Source organism: Symsagittifera roscoffensis, chromosome 6, assembly GCF_963678635.1.
Source record: "Symsagittifera roscoffensis chromosome 6, txSymRosc1.1, whole genome shotgun sequence".
NCBI classification, from domain to species: Eukaryota; Metazoa; Xenacoelomorpha; order Acoela; family Convolutidae; genus Symsagittifera; species Symsagittifera roscoffensis.
The window spans coordinates 25,591,323-25,610,167 of NC_087067.1; the positions used below are offsets into that span (position 1 = coordinate 25,591,323).

Below are 18,845 nucleotides of genomic sequence, written 5' to 3' on the forward strand. Positions count from 1 at the left end.
TGCTTGTCTTTGTTCTTCTTGGACATTTTTTTGGGGCAAAATTGTAATTTTTTGATAGCATATTGAGCATATCGACATTTACAAAGATGTTTCGTATGCTTTTTGATGATGGGGAAAAAATCAAGTTCTGGTAGCCCAATCCTTCAGGTAAATTGTTCAACGAAGGATTCAAACGGATCTCACGGGTTCTAGGAAATTAGACGATGAGCAAACAAGACGGATGCTACAAAAACGAAATTAAATAGAATTTCTTTTACAGATCTGGCATTTTAGACGTCACTGCTATGAAAAGGAAAGAGCCAACAAAATTAATTCTTAAGAGTCAGGTTTCACAAATGCAAAAAGAACATAAAATGACAATAGCTAAAAACTTCGAAGGAACTATTTTGAAACTTTGAATTTTTGGCCACTAAAATTTAATGGATGTCTGCAAACAATTTTGTTTTTCTCACGCAATTTGTCTGCAAATAAATTTAATCTCTCTCACTTTCGTCTAATTTCTCACTTTTGCAAAAACCTCTAACTTTATTTTTTAGTGCCTCCAACTTATTTGATTGTCGTCCAATTTCTCAACCCCGGATTTCACGACAGAAAAATATCGACTTTAATTGCTAGAAAATTGATGGCGCAAACAATTCTACATAATACTCATGGTTTTTTGGTCAAACATAAACGCCAGAAGGCAACTGAAAGCCTTTTGTTTGATAGTATAGATTAATACTTGGTCTTTTGTTCGATAAACGTGTACAATGAATAGACAAAAAGGATATAAACCGACTTATAATAATTTAAATCTATGGTATTATTTTATAAAACCCCATGAAAATCAAAACAATGAAAATTCGCCAAAAGGGATTCATTAAATTTGAGCTGAAATTTTCTTTCAAAAAACATCGATTATAAATCCATTCAAATCAACTTTTTTAGGTCTCCGCTGAACTATCTGCATAAATCGATCGCAAACCTTTTTTTTATCAGTACGGGTCGCTTGTAGGAGGCTCAGATAACCTCCTAAATTGGACTTAAGGCCAGCTAATTGGTGTGATTGATACGTTACTAGGTGAACGTTACAAGTTAAAATCTATGACGTGCTGGTCTAAATTTGCCACGATATTCGAATATATACAAGGTTTAAGTCAACAAAAATACATTACAATCGCTTTTCTCCCATTAAACCTCGGTGCGGGAACAACATTGGACGCAATGAACAACTTCAGATTAGAGCGTGGTATTGTTAAGCTTGCCGATTAAAAAACAAGAGGAATTTGAATTTTTGACCTGATCCCTCTAGTTTTTCGTAAATACGAGTAAAATTGAATATAGAAACGATATATCAGCAGCAAAAACGTATTTTTAGGGAAAAGAGTATAAAGCTATTTTATATCATTTTGTTCGTTCTGTTTCTGTGATGTTCCATGGTATAGGAAGAAAGTGAGGAAGACCCAAGTTCACACCCGTTTCATCGTGTGCTTTGTGCTTCCCAGGATACAACACATGCTTTTTGTCTCTGCCCAAAAGAGCGCCGAAATCTCCGTAGCTTCCGTACGATAAAATCAGAACTTCACTCATCGCAAGTAAAGCCAAATCAATACCTAGAAAATAAACAAATTTGTAAACAAGAAAAGGACACAAACCAAACTTTTTGTATAAAAACAGTTAATAAACAAAGCGAAAAATAGGTTTTGGCCTCAAATCGCATAACAGAAATTGTATAGAATACTACTGGCTACTCTCTTTGTAAGCAAAAACTGATTGAAAAAAGCGGAGAGGTGAAATACTAGGAAAGTTTTAGGGACCCATAACAAGTAAATACCATAACATGTTTATTGGGCAATTTTTTCAGTTCTTTTTACTTTTTCCGCTCAATATCAAATTTTCAACATCCTTCAGCTTATAAGCTGCTAGTCTGTATTTTGATTGACTGCAATTGGCAAACAAGCGAAGAGTTACAGTTTTTGCTTTTGTCATTAAACAGGTACAGAGACAGCCAAAGAAATTATACTATACAGTTTTTGTCTGGAACTTAGAACAATTTGTGAATTTTGTACCACTTTCTGACATATAATACCAGGTACTTTTTATAAATTTTTCTGCATCAAAACAAAAACTTATCTTTGCATTTATTCGATGTATAGAATTTTGTTGTTTAGGACGCTAGTTTAGGACACTGAGTTAAAAAATGGCTAAAAAACTTGAGCCAATAATTTTATTTCAAGAAGCCGACAATTTTTTGTTTCGATTTCATGCTTTTTACGTAGAATCTAGTACGACGGACTACAAAGAATACAAATTGGATTCTACGTAAAAAGCGTGAAATCGAAACAAAAAAATTGCAACGGATTACAAAGAATACAAATTTGGGCGGAATAAGTAGAAAATCGGATGGGTTCCATTTTCAAAATCACACGATTCACAGAACCTTTCAAATATTTTTCAGACTAGATCGAGGCCGCTTCTTGTTTTGGGGAAGATCATGATACCAATAAGGGAAGCATGGATTTTAAACAGGACTGGTTGTTCAGGTAAAATAAATTGCAATAAAAAGACCTTAAAATAAGAACAAAAGTTGAGCACCACCAACCAGGGCGGATCTAGAATTTTCTCGAGGGGGGGGGGGGCGGATTTTCAAAAAATTTTCCAAAATTTTGACGACCTTTTTTTTTAGGTGGACCAAATTGATTTTTCGAGCTCTCCCAAAGCATTGTTTTGCCCCTGTTTTGGCAAAATTTTCTGCGCCGCGGGCAAATTTTTGAAAAAACAGTCAAAAAAGCCGTTTTTGGGCACTTTTTGAAAAATTTTGACAAAAAAATTGCGTTTTTTTTGGCGCGCGCTCCCCCTCAAAGTTAGTATATATTGGCGCCAAAGGCGCCTTTAGAAAAATTTTAGGGTCGGTCGGTCAAAAATGGATTTCTGAAAAAGTATCAAAGGGGTGACCCTTTGGGTCGGCAGGGGTCGAATCCCTGAGAGGGGGGAGGCGTCCGCCCCCCTCCTTCGACCCCCCCCCCCCCCTAAATCCGCCCCTGCCACCAACAAAACTTTGAAATGGAAAAGTGAACCAATTAAGTCTACGTGAAGTTAGTGACAATAAATACGTTCAGTGCGATTCTTATTAATGCACATTTTCTTACAAAATAAGTTTTCTGTGATTTTCTTCAAAAGTCGGAACACTAACAAAACTGCTCGTGAAGAAGGGTCCTCGTAAACTCTCCTTTATAAATATCCATTACTCGTTATTTGGTCTCAATTGTTTATTTTGAGCCTTAAAAGAAACAAGCCTGCTCGCGCATCACATCCAAGTCTCGAAAGTTTCGACTGCCCTTTCATCGGTTTCGAATATTTTTTATTATTGTTCCGACTTTCGTAGCGAAAGTGATGGAATATTTGTGCTCGGGGTGGTTTTTTTTTCAGACAAATTTTGATTTTTTAAATGAGAATTTTTGACGGATTTTTTTTTATATCAGCCGGAAGGCATTGCTCTCCTGAGCTCAAATTTGAAAAGATATTTTACCGGTGATTATTTTTTTATAAAGTTATGGGGGTTTAAATATTGCCATTTTGGCCGATTTGGGACAATTAAAGCGCGATATATATCGCGCTTCTAACGCGTAAACGGAGATATATTCCCTCATAGAAAACTTTCCAAATTGGTTGAAACAGGCTATTTATCATAAATTCTACGTTAATAGGAGAAAAATCTATCACTTCGTACTTTATACGGCGGGTGCGGGGATGATTAAAAAAAACTCAATATTTTGTAATTTTTTTCTATTTTTTTCCCAAATATTCATCATTTTTTAAAGCGAACACTGCTTCAGAGACACTAAAAGACAGTTGGAACATTCACGGCTTTGCCCAGATACGAACAGTCTTGTTTTCTTGTTGAAGAAAATTTTTCTGAAAACTTTTAACTTTTTTTGTGAAAGAAAACACTTTTGAATATTTTTTTAATAAAAAATATTAAAAACCATACAATTAGTACAAGATCGAAAAGCAGTTGTGAAAATTTGAAGCGGCAGATGTGAAACTTGAAACACAAAATTTTGGCCACCGAGTCGCTTGTCTTAATTGAAGTTGGAGCGAAGTTATAGTGCGGGGTAACTCAGCACGCAAAAATAATTCGCGGTACGCTTTCAGAATTATCAAAAAACTTAAAACGCCCCTAAAATAGTCCAACGGTTGGCCAAATTGGCTCATGAAGTCAATAATTTTAATGGGTATAAAAAATTTTCAAGCAATTCTCAGCTTCAATCGGCAAATTGTGACAAACCGCGCCAATTATAAAAACTCTTTTTTTTTCTTTGACAGTCGGAACGACATTGCTACTCGTAACAGGACCAAATCCTTAATGTTCCGACTGTTTCTTCAGGTCCACGAAACAAGTCAATTAATTAGAAATTTCAAAATTGATTAACTTTTATAAAAAAAAGAAACAAAGCTAAACTTTTTCATTTTTGTTTTCATAATATTGCCTTATGAAACAATTTCTGAGCCGGATGAAATCACAGTTCTTGCTTCATTTAACAAAAATAGAAAAAGCGTGAATAAGTCCAAATGAGGCAAATATGTTTCTTTTAGAAACGCCATATTTTCACAGCAAAAATCACAGATGAAGCAAACTTTTATTATTGTGCTCAGGGCAGGGAGTCAATATATTTTAGATGACAGAAAGTTTTTGTTAAAGAAGATTTCTACTGATGAAAAAAACTAGCTCAAATAATGCATTTTTTCTTCGAAACTCGGAACAAATGTATTCAGATTGCTGGATTTCGTTTTGAAGCGTTTTTTTTTAAATAATAGTTGCCGTTTTGCTTCCAGCATCATAGATGAACGTTTCAAAGAAAAGTGCAAAGTCTATCCCCATACTGATTTTCTCCTCAAGCAATTAGTCTAAAAAAACAATCAAAGCTTTTGAAATGCTGACTTTTTATCAAAATTTGGAACAAAAAGGATTAACGTTAATGTTGAATTTAAAACTCGCTTTTTAGCAGATAGAATCTTTACGATACTGTTGCAATAATTTTCCGATTTTTGATGAAATTATAGAATATTTGGGCTCGCCATTTTCCTCATGAATTTTCACTCACTGATTTAATTAGTTTTGCTTATAAAGTTTTTATGCTATCTAAAGTATCAACTCCAAAACTTAAAATCTATTCATTGCATTTATTTTCTACGAATTTGGGTTTTCTATCGTAGTCTCTAATTTGCCGAAATTGGAATAAGTAACGCCCGCGTTATATTCTCTGTTTCTCCAATTTATTCCAGCTAAAATTTTGCACATGAAATTGAAAAGCAAGCTAATTGGTGGTAATACTGCGTTTCAAGGTGCAAAGATGTAACATTTTTTGATTTCGTGCGTGGAAGGGAGGAATTTCATTTAAAAAATGGAAATCCTTTCTAATATTTTTTGAATATTTAATCAAATTGTTTATTTTTCTAGATGTTATCGAATTTTGTATCATCAGGATGAATTTTTTCAGGGTGATGCTAAACGTACCTTCAAGGTCGAAATCTGAAACAAATCTGTTAAAGGTCCAGTTCCCTTACAACGTATGAGGCACAACTCTCTTTGCATACTTTCAAACTTTGAAAATAAACTCGCTAAAAGATATATAAGTTGACACTCAGTCCAATTTGGTATTATTGTTGTAAATTTTCCGGGCAAAAAAAACAGTAATGATTTTTCGAACACTTTTTGGTCAGAATAAATTCAATTTTAATAAAAACTGAGTTCAGATAAAGCAGTTTTGCATATTTCTGGTTAAAAACTTCCTTTTTACCGTTTGCTTGCTTTTCACAGCTCGATTAATAAGATCAGACATACCTAGCCAACAGAGAGTCAGGGAAAAAGAACTGATAAAAAAATTAGTAATCATATACGTTGAAAAATTGTATCGCCTTGCAAGATCATTAAATGATTGACACTGTTTTGATTAAACTGATCCAAATATTTGCTCCACAGGAAAATTAGCTTAATTTGCCTTAAAAACCCAAAACAAGATAGCAAGTTTTGACTCTCAAACATATTTCAAGACTCTTTGCTAAAAACATCCTTCGTTCTTTGATAGTTAAAATCTACCCAGCCAATTTTTGATCGTATTAGGTCAAAACGAGCCTTATTTTTAGTCTCAGTATTGCAACTTGACTCTCCGAAAAATCTAACTAAATTGAAGGAAACCGAAAAAATGAATAACATTTTAAAAAAGTTTTCAGCTTCAAAGATAGCCACAAAGCGCTTTGAGGCTCTTTCCCCTCCTCTCCCCCACCTGCAAATATTTACAGGTCAAATTTTTGTTCACATTGTCCGATTTTTTTTATAATTAATACCAAATTGCTGGCAATATCGGTGACCTTGAACATGTTAATCTGTCCAAACCTACAGCTTATAGATTAATTAGCTTTTTGGAAATGGTTTTTACGTGTGAAAACCAGTGAGAAGCTAAGAACCGACGTCGATATGAGCAGTTTTAGCTTAATTAACTTCGTTCAAATTCGTTGACCGAAAAAGATATTGCCAACAATTTGGCATTAACTATAAACATTGGAATGCGGACTAATTAAGCGATGAAAAACATGTTCAGTCTCCTTAAATAACCCTGTAAAACCACTCGTTAGACCATAAATTTCATGCTCGTGCAAGGTTGAAAGGGGAGCTTGGGAAGGGTGGAAGGAAAAAAACCCGCTGTGTATTTCAGCCGCTTTTACTTTACAAAAACTGGATCAATCAAATTTTTTACCGCAGGCAAAGAATTTGAAGCTAATTTAAAACCAGCCAACAGTCAGTAGGAAAAGAAAGAAAATTCAGATTTCCAAACTTTTCCAAAGGGTCCCCTTTGATAATATTTTTGAGATACATTACTGGCTAGTCAAAATCAAAAATTTTCTAAGGGCGTCATCGGCGCTAATGTAGCTAAAATTTAGTGGGTAGCGCACGCCGAAATAAAAGCAATTTTTTGGTCAAATACTTTTTAAAAGTGCTGAAACGTCATTTTTAGCATGTTTCTTTTAAATTTGGCTGCGGCGCCGAAAATTTTGGACAAAATAGGGTCCTTATGGTATTTTCGGAGAGCTCGGAAAATCAAATCGGTCGGTGACCGACTTAACGAAAGGTTAACAAAATTTTCTTTTCGAAAAAAACCACTCCCCCCCCCCAGAAAAGTTTCTGCGCAATCCACTGCACACGACATATTGTTATTGAGACGAACCTTGGTATGATTTTGTTCTTCTGTGGGGCAGCATTTCTCGCTCGTATGGTGCAACTAGCTTATAATGGTATGGACTGAATTCTTCTTTGTGCGTGTGGAAGAAATTGTCTACGTCTTTGTCTGAGTAGCCAACGATGTAGAACATTGGCTTCTGAAAACAATTTTTCGATTGGTAAATTATGATTTGTTACGCGTCTTGTTTTGGTCACAAAAAGCATATTCTTTCTGATCACTAAGAAATGAGTTACCTATTGAAATGGTTGATGTTCCTACAATTATTTAAGAAATATACTTTAAAACAGAGATGCAAATTCGGTGTTTTTGACTTGTGAAATTGGTGTTGTCACGGATTCCGTAGCTCATTTCATTTGAAGTTTCGTTGTGTTTTGTCCCTAAATCATTGGAAGTTTCGTTGTGTTTTGTCCCTAAATCATTTGAAGTTTCGTTGTGTTTTGTCCCTAAATCATTTGAAGTTTCGTTGTGTTTTGTCCCTAAATCATTTGAAGTTTCGTTGTGATGCAGATTCCGTGACCTAGGGCTATATAACACACCTGAAGCTAATTTTTCAGACAAACTTGTAGTCTGAAAAAGGCCATCTAAAAATTTGTGGCCATATTGACTTTTAAATTATTTCTGTCAGTTCTAATTTAATGCAGCCTATTACAGAAAAATGCTTAGAATATCTGTTTCCAAAAACAAAAGGCTGAAAGAATTCAGATGTTGTGAAATACATATCATTAACCAGCTGACTGTATAATCGATAATAGATATAGACCCTTACCTTGTAGAGGGTGGCTACTTTTTTGAAGGCATCCTGGAGATAGTTTGTTTTCTCGAACACGTCGCAGTCCCACTGGAGAGCGTTGAGATGGTACTTGTAGTCTCCCATTCTCATGTGCACATACACAACAGTGCAGCCAGTCTGTGTCCAGCAATTGTTCAGTTTGTTCAGACCATTGAACACTTTCTCAGCATCTCTCCACACTGTTCGGTTGAAAATAACTCGTGAGCGAAACTCCGCATAAAAACCTACAAAAACATCATTTATAAAAACCAAAGTCAACAGACAGAGTTGGGAAAGAGTCAAGGAATGCAAAGAAGCAGAAAAAATTGATTTGTTTGAATTGGTTTAAAGAGTTTTAGAGAAAAAAAAACAATAACCCCTTCTATTTCTATTTGCAATGCCAACACAACTTCAACTTGTTGATAAAATTTTGTCTTATTTAATTTTTAACCTAACACCAAGATTACCGAACTCGTTATAAGATAACAAAAACCAAAGTAACCATGGCCATCTTAGCAGCTATAAGCTACCATTGAAGAATGCTCTGCAATTCTCGGTGGTGGAACTTATTGGTATGTTTAGCTGGCATTATAAAGTTAAACAAATAGAGATTACTTGAACGTTTGATGTAAAACTACTTGCCATAAGTAACAAGTGGTAAAAATTGAGGATATGTTGGAAGTTGAACCCGCTTGCCCTTCAGATCCTCAGGGGACTCCCCAAATGCCGCAACACCCTTCTCCCAAATCATGCCAGTACTCGGTTGCACTATTTGGCGCTTGTCTGCCGGTGGATTGATCCTGCATTCTAAATCACTTCAAAATTTGTAACTAGAACAAGTCGCATTTTTGCGACCAATTTCGAAAAGGTCTCAAAAAATCCGAGCCTTCGCTAAACTACTAAATCCGCCACAACAGCAAGTTATACACAACTGAAAAAAAAACATCTTTTTTCTTTTTCAATCGGCTGCCAATTTTGGTTAATTTTTACTTTGGCAAAAATACAATATGATTATGTATCAAAATTGTTCATGTTGTGAAAATTTGTTCACTTGTTCATGCTGACATGTTTTAATGCAATTGAAAAAGTCAAAGGTTATTCTAAATAGGTTTTTGCAACAATATTTTCGGAAAAATCAAAGGAGGCACAGGAAAAAGCCTAAAATTTCAGGTGCTGCAAAAAGTCTATGAGTACAGAGCCAATATAATGTAACTGCGCATTGCCTTCAATTATACGCGTTCCTAAAACTGACACCTTCAAATTAAAGTATCAGAAAACGTTCAAAGTAATGTATCAGAGACAGAGTCAGTACCGGGCCCGGGTTTCTTACGGACCGGGCTCGGGCCTCATTTTTAGGATCAACAACCGGTCCGGGTAGGGCCCAGGCCTGACTTTCAAACGAGATCACTTCTTTCACCGGTCAAGCTAAAAACGGAGCGTGATTTCAACCAGGGCTGGGCAAATCCAGACAATCAAGCGTGCCCTCCTTTCTGCGGCAAAAGCCAGCCAAATCGAACTGCTAGGATCGGCTGCGGCCAATGGACTTATTAAATTTCTTAAATTTGACTTTCAATTAACTTTCTGTTAGGAAATTCGTGTTTTCAATAAAAATGAGCCATGGCCGACACTGGGCTTAAAATTTTTGTTTCCGAACTAGGCCAATGCCTCAAATTCAGTGTCAGGTCCAACTCTGCACAGGGGCGGTTCTAGGATTTGTTCGAGGGGGGTTGGAATTTTTAAAAAAATTCGAAAAATCAGGTTTTTTTTCGGCACTCGCTCCCCCCTCAAAATTAATATAAGTTGGCGCCAAGGACAGCTTTAGAAAAAATTTAGGGTCGGCAGGGAGGTAGAACCCCTGAGGGAGGAGGGGGCGTCCCCCCTAAATCCTCCACTGGAAAAAACCTGAAACTTAAAAAATAATAAGACTAGCAAACTTCTAATTTCTGGCAAAAAGTTCAAAGAAACTAAGTTTTGACTTTGAAGTTTTAGTTAATCTTGCATTGAGCGTGGCATACAAAAACATGTAATACTTTAAACCTGCTAAAATACGCTTTTCATTTCAGTTTTTGGGTATCCAGGACTACGTTATGCACACAAAAAATATTGCGTGCAAAAAATAGAAAATGTCTGTTAGAGTAGAAAGGGTTTTGGAGCTTCAAATGAGATACCAAGAACTATGAGAGCCATTTTTGATAATAACTAAAAGAATGTTCGGAGTCGCCATAAATGTAAAATTATATAATTAGCGTTCTTTTGTCAAAAAAATTTTTTTCGCAAATGATGAAACACAAACATTTATTGCAAAACAAGAAAAAGATCTTTTAAAGTTTAATCAAACCAAGTTAGCAAAAAAGTATAAGATAGAACTAATTGTATTTTTTCTTAGACTTAGTTTATGGAAATGTATGATAAGCGTTTTGGTCTATGGAGCTCACCTCGGCATATAATTGTTTCATTTAATAAAAATTATTTGAAGACAGTTAAAGGGTAGTCAGAAGATTCAAGGATTTGCCCTGACAGGGGCAGTCTTTTTCACGGTATAAATCCATTTTTTGTTAATTGAGTCCATATAACTTAGGTTTTTTCAGGAAAGTAAACATCGTGTTTTGAGCATTTGAATAGAAAACCAAGCACAGTTGTAGCCCTTTTGCAACTGAATCCTTATATTACTCAACAAAATAATTTACTATTGTTTTGCTTTTTTGTGAATTGAACAAACACACTTTAGGTTTAGATCTACACGTATTTCATTTTGAATATAACTGTAGAACAGAGATATTAGAATTTTTATGAGTAATTTACGTAGTGAGTATTCTTATATAGGTCTTGTTGATTTTGTTTTGTCAGCAAGAAGTCTTAAAACTTGTTCATGCTCAATTTTGATTTTTCGCGGTTTGACTTGTGATTTCGTTTTAAGTTCAGTGCATTTTTAATATGTTAAAAGGAAGGCAAATTCCGCTATCGAACAAAAAAAAACTGCAAAAAACATGATAAATGTGATTGACTTTTGATTTCAAAAACGGTTTAAGACTCTGTTTTTCGAAACTCTCCGAACACCAACTTTGAATTCCTGTGCGTGCGATTTTAACCGCAAAAAAATTATTTCTGATTTTTTAACTAATTGTTTTACTCAATTAAAGGACAAGTTTAAACGATTCATCCAAAGAGGACTTAGATTTGCAGAAATCTTCTTTCAATCTTTTGATTATAGTTTTAAAAAAATTCAGACAGGCGGATCTAGCATTTTCTCAAGGAAGGGGGAGAGGGCTGAAATTTTAAAAATTTTGTCGAATTTTTGTTAGGTCGACCAGATTGATTTTCCAAGCTCTCTCAAAGCACTAAAAAACCCTGTCCCTTTAAGCTTTTTGGCAAATTTTGACCAATGAAAAATTTTTTTTAGGCGTGCGCTGCACTTCAACAATAGTATACATTGACGCTGAAAAATTTTAGGGTTGGTTATCCTAAAAGTAATGTGAAAAAATAAAACCAGAGGGGGATGTTTGGTTGATGAGGGAGTCGAATCCCTGAGGGGGCGCATCCCTCCCCAAAATCCGCCCCTGAAATCAGGTGAATTAAAAAGTAGTTGAGCATGTCTGAGCAGCAGCTGAAATTGAGCAGCAAATGTGTAAAAAAAATTGTATGAAAATCTGAAAAACATTGCTGCCCTTTGAATTTTGCTAATTGACTTTATTATTTGAACTTTGCTAATTTGGCAAAATTGAGATAATTAACTCAACTTGTTTGCGTACTTAACGTAGACCGCAGGTTTTTGCATTTCAATTTCAATTGTCGAAACAAATTATTTGGACGTGTTATTAGGCTACAAGACCTTAAAATTTCAAGAATTTACAAGACGTTTTCGAATATCAATTAAAACAATAACTACTGCAAAAAAGTATACATAGCTTTTTATATTTGTCAGCGTAGGTTTTTTTGTCATGCGCGTCAGACCAAAAGCGCGAAATTTTTTTAGACATTTTGAATTCAAAGATTATAATTCAAAAATATGCGGTAAATTCGGTCAGTTTAGGACAGTTTAAACCCGCACGGAGCGCCCATGGTTTTTAATTGATTAAGTTAACTAATTTGTTGAAAATTTTAGCACATTCGGTCTTTTGAGCCTGAAAATATTCCCTCATTTTTCAATCACAAAAGTATCTTGGCCAAACTATTCGCAACTATTTTCGTTCCTTTTGTATCAGCAAATTTTTTTTTTTCATTTCAGAGAGAGCATTTTACTTAGAAATGAACAACACAATTAAGCTTTCTAATAATGAAAAGCTGTTGTTCCGACCACTTGAAAAATTATGGTTATACGACCAAAACCAGTTTTTTGTTTTGATTATTGGATTAAAACGCTGAAATCTGTTGAAATTGAGTCCAGCGAATTTTTTTCTGTTTTTCAATCACTTATCAGAGCGTTTCCCAGTGTGATATTTTGGACGCGTTAGCAGAAACGACCAATTTTTTGTGACAAAATTTCAGCTCGCAGATTAGGATACGTTTTAAAGTCAAACAAGCTCCGCTTGCACTTATGTGCCAATTTAGACGTTTTTTGGCTGAAAATTTTACAACCTATTTTTTGTTCTTTTTTCTTTAATTTAATTTCTTACATGCTAATATGAACTAAAAAGCCTTTAGCACTAGCACATTAACCCGCAGCTTACGTGGGTTAAAAGAACGCAAAAAACCCCCTCTTTATTTAGCCCTAATTGGCCATACTAGCAATTTTCACACCTCATAACTTAAAAATGAATAATCACAAATGAATAGGATGGTATTTAGGATGGTATGAAAAAATTCCGTTGAAACTGCTTAGTTGAATAATCGAAAATCGACTGAAAAAAGACCGGCACAAGCATGAATTTTCCCTTTTTTCGGAAATCCGAACAACAAGGCTGCTCGTATGTCAGGGCGAAGCCCTGAATGTCTTGACTGCACTTTAAGGCCGTTTTGAAATTTTTGTGGCTGAAGAATTGGCGAATAAATTTTTGAAATATACAAATTTTTTTCATGATTTTTTCCTAATTTTGATGTAAAAAAAATAATTTGAACCAATACGGTTATGTATTTTACATTACGATGTATTTAGGTCTTGTAGCCCAATTACACGTCCAAATTAATTGCTTCGACAAATGAAATTGCAAGGCAAAAATCCGCGGCCTAAGTGTGGTAAGTACGCAAACAAGGCGCGTTAATTATCTCAATTTTGCCAAATTAGCAAAATTCAACCTTTTTGAATTTGAGCTTCGGACAACAACGATTTCAAGATTTTCTTACAATTTTTTTTACTTATTTTCTGATCAATTTTAGCTGCTGCTCAGACATGCTCAACTACTTCTTAATTCACATGATATCAGGGGCGGATTTTGGGGAGGGATGCGCCCCCTCAGGGATTCGACCTCCTCATCAAGCAAATATCCCCCTTTGGTATTATTTTGTGACTTAACTTTTAGGCCAACCAACCGTAAAATTTTTCTTAAGATGCTTTCAGTTTCAATAACAAACAAAAAAAAACATTTTCCTTGGTCAAAATTTTCCAAAAAAGGCTTAAAAGCACAGGATATTCTAGTGCTTTGAGAGAGCTTGGATAATCAATTCGGTTAACCTAACAAAATATTGCGCAAACTTTCAAAATTTCAGCCCCCTTACCCCTCCCTGGAAAAAATCTTAGATCTGCTTGTCTGAATTTTAAAAAAAAATAAAATCAAAAGATTGAAAAAAGACTTCTGAAAATTTAAGTCTTCCTTGGATGAATCGCATAAACTTGTCCCTTAATTGAAAAAAACAATTCCATCTACAAGTCGAGCTGATATTGGTTAAAAAATCTGAAGTCGGTTAAAAACGCACGCACAGGATTTCATAGTGGGTGTTCGGAAAGTTTCAAAACACGGAGTCTTAAACCATTTTCGAAATTAGAAGTCGATCACGTTTTCGTTATCTTTACAATTTTGTCGTTCGGCAGTGGAATTTGCTTTCTCTTAACAATAGAAATGCATTGAATTTAAAAAGAAATCAACGCAAAGTCAAACCGGGAAAAATCAAAATTGAGCGTGAACAATTTTTAAGACTTTTTCCTGAAAAACAAATCAGCAAGATCTATATAAGAGTACTACTCACTACTTTGATCACTCTTAAAACTTCTAATATATCTGCTCTACAGTTATAACCAAAACGAAATAACTGTAGATCTAAACCTAAATTGTGTTTGATTACTCCACAATAAAGCAAAACAGTTTTAAATTATTTTGTAGAGTCATATAAGGATTCACTTGCAAAAAGGGCTACAATAGTGCTTGGTTTGAACGCATTAAAACATGATGTTTACTTTCCTGAAAAAACCTAAATTGTATGGATTCAATTAACAAAAAATGGACTTATACCGTGAAAAAGACTGCCCCTGTCAGGTCAAATCCCTGAATCTTCTGACTGCCCATTAACAGTCCTCGACTAATTTTTGTTAAAGAAAAAATGATATACCGAGATGGTTCCATAGACCGAAAACGCGAATCATACAATTCCATAAACTAAGTCTAAGAAAAAATACAATTCATTCAAACTTCATACATTTTTGCTAACATGGTTTTATTAAATTTTAAATGATCTTTTTTCTTGTTTTACCATAAATGTCCGTGTTTCATCATTTGCGAAAAAAAAATTAGCAAAAAAACGTTAATCATACAATTTTCCATTAACGTTTTGCAAACATTCCTTTGCAAAAATGCCTCAAATAATTTTTGGTATCTCATTTAAAGCGCCAAAATATTTTCTACTCATACAAAACTTTTTCCATTTTTTCCGCACGCAATATTTTTTGTCCGCATAACGTAGTCCTGGATACCCAAAAATTGAAATTAAAAGAGTATTTTTGAATGTTTAAAGCATTGCCTGTTTTTGTATGCCATGGTAAATGCATTGTTAACTAAAATTTCAAATTCAAAAATTAGCTTCTTTGAATATTTTGCCAGAATATAGAAGTTTGCTAGTTTTATTATATTTTAAGTAAGGCATCAGCATTCAGGTGATTTCCAATGCATTGTAAATGAAAAACTGTTAAGCCCGCGGTGACTCTAGTGTTGAGTAACCAGGGTTTTTTCACTTGTGTTTGGGGAACGCAAAAACTTTGACAAGAAAGTAAATTAACGAAATTAACGATATTTGGAATAAATTCTCAATGAAAAAAGTCGGGACAGTAACAAAAAGTCATCTGAAGTTTAGTTGGTTAGGAGAAATCAAAAACTTTCAGAAGAGTCATCGAAAGTCCGAATCTAATTTCTATAAAAGCGGTCTTCCATTTACTAAATTTAGTTTTACCTCAGCTCATTATCAGTAAACAAACAAACTAAATACACACATTAAATTTTCGGCTCTGTCAAAATGCCAAAAGTACCGATAGTATTACAGCTTGTGAGGAAATTAGAAGTTCCTCAAAATTTCGAAAAAAGAATAAAGAAAGAGGTTCTTTTCAGTTTTTATGTAAAAATTACAGTCAAATACTGATCCAGTTAATTTATCATTTATATAAAAATGACAGCTCGATTATCGTATCGAGGCAGAGAAAATTTTGATGAAATATGAAATTAGATGATTTTTGTAAAATGAGTATCCAATCTTCAGTGTAACAATTTGAAAGTGTTTTGGACCGTCACACTTTGTGGAGGAGGAAGTTAACAAATGCATATTTGCAAAGTAAAATTTTGATTTGTAATCTGACAAATACAAAAAAATACACCTTTATTGCCGAAACGCAGTTTTGAACCATAATCGGCACCAAGACTAGGCTTAATTATTAAGAGATTTTTTTATTAATTATTAAGGCTCAATTATTTCTGAGATATTCTGAATATTGGCTTGCAATTTGAGTCAAAAATGTTTTTAAAAATTATGCTGACAGTTGGAAGAAACTTTGTGCTTTAGTCCGATTTACCGCGAGACAATCGGTACTTTGCGACCGTACGCGAGGTATGTTTCGACCGTGCTCGGCTGTGCTTGAGGTATGTTTCGATCGCATTCAAGGTATGATTCGACCGTGTTCGAAGAATGTTTCGACAGTACTCGAGGTATGTTTCGAATTTGTGCTCGACCCAAACCACTATCTCGACTATTTTTTTTCCGGTTGAGCACTGACATTGTTCGACTTTGAAAGTCGAAAAATAAAATGAGGAACTCGACCCGGGCAAGAAGACGATTGTAGTGCACGTAAAAAGACTATTACAAAAATTCCTGGATGTTCAGACTGCCTTTTATGGCCAATGAAGTAGGTTGGCTTAAAAAATGTCAACAAAAATCTAACTTCTGAAAGCGTACCCATACACGCTATGTAAAGAAAAAGGTTTATAATTTGCATCTGAAAAAATATATATAAGATTAAAAAGCACGCCCAATTCAATTCAAAATCATTTATAAGATGATTCAATCTCTGCTTACGCGTTAATAGAACGAAATCTACCACAAAATTTTTGGCCAAAAATGATGAGAGTTGAAACTTTTTGTTAATTTTGCGATCAATTCAGCAATGTCTTACGGCTGATATACTGAAATTCAGTCAGAATTGCTAGTTACAAACTCCAAATTTTTCCGGAAAACAACTGTAATCACCCGACCACAAACAGTCAGTCGCTCTCTTTGAGTTTGGGTTACAAGCATGTTGTACACGCCATGCCTAATATGTTTTTGTTCGTCCAATTATGCCATATGAGGCGACTGAGCCGATATAAACTAAGCCAAAAACTTTGTGACAAACCAAAAAAATGACATTACATAAAATCAGTGCTTGTAAATTTAGAGCCGATATGAAACAAGACTATGCTGACAATTTTGTTGCCAGCAGAAATGGTTCAATGATTTTGGTAAAACAGTCTTAAAATGAAAAAGTATTTGTTTCGATTTGATAACGCTAGCTAATTGCAAGCGTAACTATTTGGAATACAATTTTTTGCAAAACCATGATTTAAATTTGTTTCAGTTAATCAGATTTGATGGACGTCAAAAATGCGGAGTATGAGTTTTTCTGCTTGCTGACAAAGGCACTACCATCCAAAGAATGAACCTTTTATGATTCACTAAGAAATGATATCAGTAAATCGGGTTTGAGATTCCAAAGACCTGAAAGAAATTGCGAGCTTCTTATGAAAAATATTTTTATTGAGTGAAAATTAATCTAGCATAGTGGTAAGACGTTCACTTTGAAATCGTCAGATCTTGTATTCGATCCCATGCCATGGCAATTATAGTGTGCGAGGACGAGCTCTTTATTGACCTCTAGCTTCAGGTCTATCGCAACATGACCAAATTGGGCTGCAATAGTGGTACCACGTGAAAGTTCTAGACGCAAAAAAACGGCCTTGAGTTGCAAAAAAAAGAGCTTCGCTCAAAAAAATAAACATTCTGGAATGTGGGGAAATAAAACAAATGGACTATTCTTGACAGAACTGTTAAAGCCTACTGATAGATCCTCTGCGATTCGCAGGAACTACATTATTATTATTATTAAAGTTACAATAGAGTTCCGTTGAAAAAAATTGTCTAGATTATTGATTATCTGAACACATTATAAAACATTATAATCAAATATTTTTGAACAAAAAACCGATAATGGCTCAAAACAATCCCTTGCTGTCGTTTTTATTTTTTTTGTTTTCGTTTAAATAGCTCGGGGAATCAAAATTTTTGTTGATGTGGAACCGATCGAACACATTCAACCCCATTTTAACGCTCCCCTACCGAACACGTCTGCCAACAATTAAAGCACCGGTGAAAAAACTGATGTTAAAAAGTACATCGTTCCTGTCGTTCATTGAGAAACAATTATCTGGTCCAGTTGAGTTGGTGACACCGAAAACGAGAGCCATAGCAAAAGTAACTAGTGTTTATCCAAAACCCAGCTTCGTTCCCATTTTTCACCACGATTTAAGTTTGTTTCAGTTAATCAGATTTGAGTGACGTAATAAATGCGGAGTATGAGTTTTCTGCTTGCTGACAAAGCCACTACCATCCAAAGAATGAACATTTTATGATTAACTAAGAAATGATATCAGTAAATCGGGTTTGAGATTCCAAAGACCTGAAAGAAATTGCGAGCTTCTTATGGAAAAATTTTTTATATTGAGTGAAAATTAATCTAGCATAGTGGTAAGACGTTCACTTTAAAATCGTCAGATCTTGTATTCGATTTCATGCCATGGCAATTATAGTGTGTGAGGACGAGCTCTCTTTTGACCTCTAGCTTCAAGTCTATCGCAACATGTCCAATTTGAGCTGCAAAAGTGGTACCACGTGAAAGTTCTAGACGCAAAAAAACGGCCTTGAGTTGAAAAAAGAATCAATAGCCGATAATAATTTTATTTCAACCAAAAAAGCACCGGTGAAAAAACGGATGTTAAAAAAATTCAAAAATTGGAACTTATTGTAAGAAAAGTGTTGTATAAAAAACAGTTTTTGATCAAAAAATCAGTTGAACTGTTGAACATCCATTTCTCACTAATTTTTTTTTGATTTCTTTTTCACAGTTCTTTACTTCGCGGTAAACTTTTCGCTTTTTTCAATTTCCATTTGTTTTCTTTATTTTTGATACATCGTTCCTGTCATTCATTGAGAAACATCTATCTAGTCCAGTTGAGTTGGTGACACCAAAATTGAGAGCCATAGCAAAAAGTAACTTGTGTTTATCCAAAAACCAGCTTCGTTCCCATTTTTCACAACGATTTAAAATTGTTTCAGTTAATCAGATTTGAGTGACGTAAAAAATGCGGAGTATGAGTTTTTCTGCTTGCTGACAAAGCCACTACCATCCAAAGAATGAACCTTTTATGATTAACTAAGAAATGATATCAGTAAATTGGGTTTGAGATTCCAAT

At 34.6% G+C, this 18,845-nt stretch overlaps 2 protein-coding genes across 2 annotated transcripts in view; one reads left to right on the top strand and one right to left on the bottom strand.

Annotated features, from left to right (window-relative positions):
• Positions 1 to 1,379: 1,379 nt before the first annotated feature.
• On the bottom strand, positions 1,380 to 8,785 carry LOC134848404 (uncharacterized). Its single transcript, XM_063865834.1, has 5 exons — positions 8,632 to 8,785; positions 7,987 to 8,234; positions 7,206 to 7,356; positions 5,498 to 5,512; positions 1,380 to 1,592 (listed from the first exon to the last, which is right to left on the bottom strand). Exons 1-5 carry the CDS (start codon positions 8,738 to 8,740, stop codon positions 1,384 to 1,386), a joined length of 732 nt encoding a protein of 243 aa, XP_063721904.1. The 5' UTR covers positions 8,741 to 8,785; the 3' UTR covers positions 1,380 to 1,383.
• A 746-nt stretch (positions 8,786 to 9,531) lies between these two features.
• Positions 9,532 to 18,845, top strand: part of LOC134848232 (pre-rRNA-processing protein TSR1 homolog) — a 311,724-nt gene continuing 302,410 nt past the window's right edge. The window contains exon 1 of the mRNA XM_063865616.1: positions 9,532 to 9,542. The gene's annotated coding sequence lies outside the window, so the exon portion shown is untranslated. The remainder of the gene's footprint in view (positions 9,543 to 18,845) is intronic.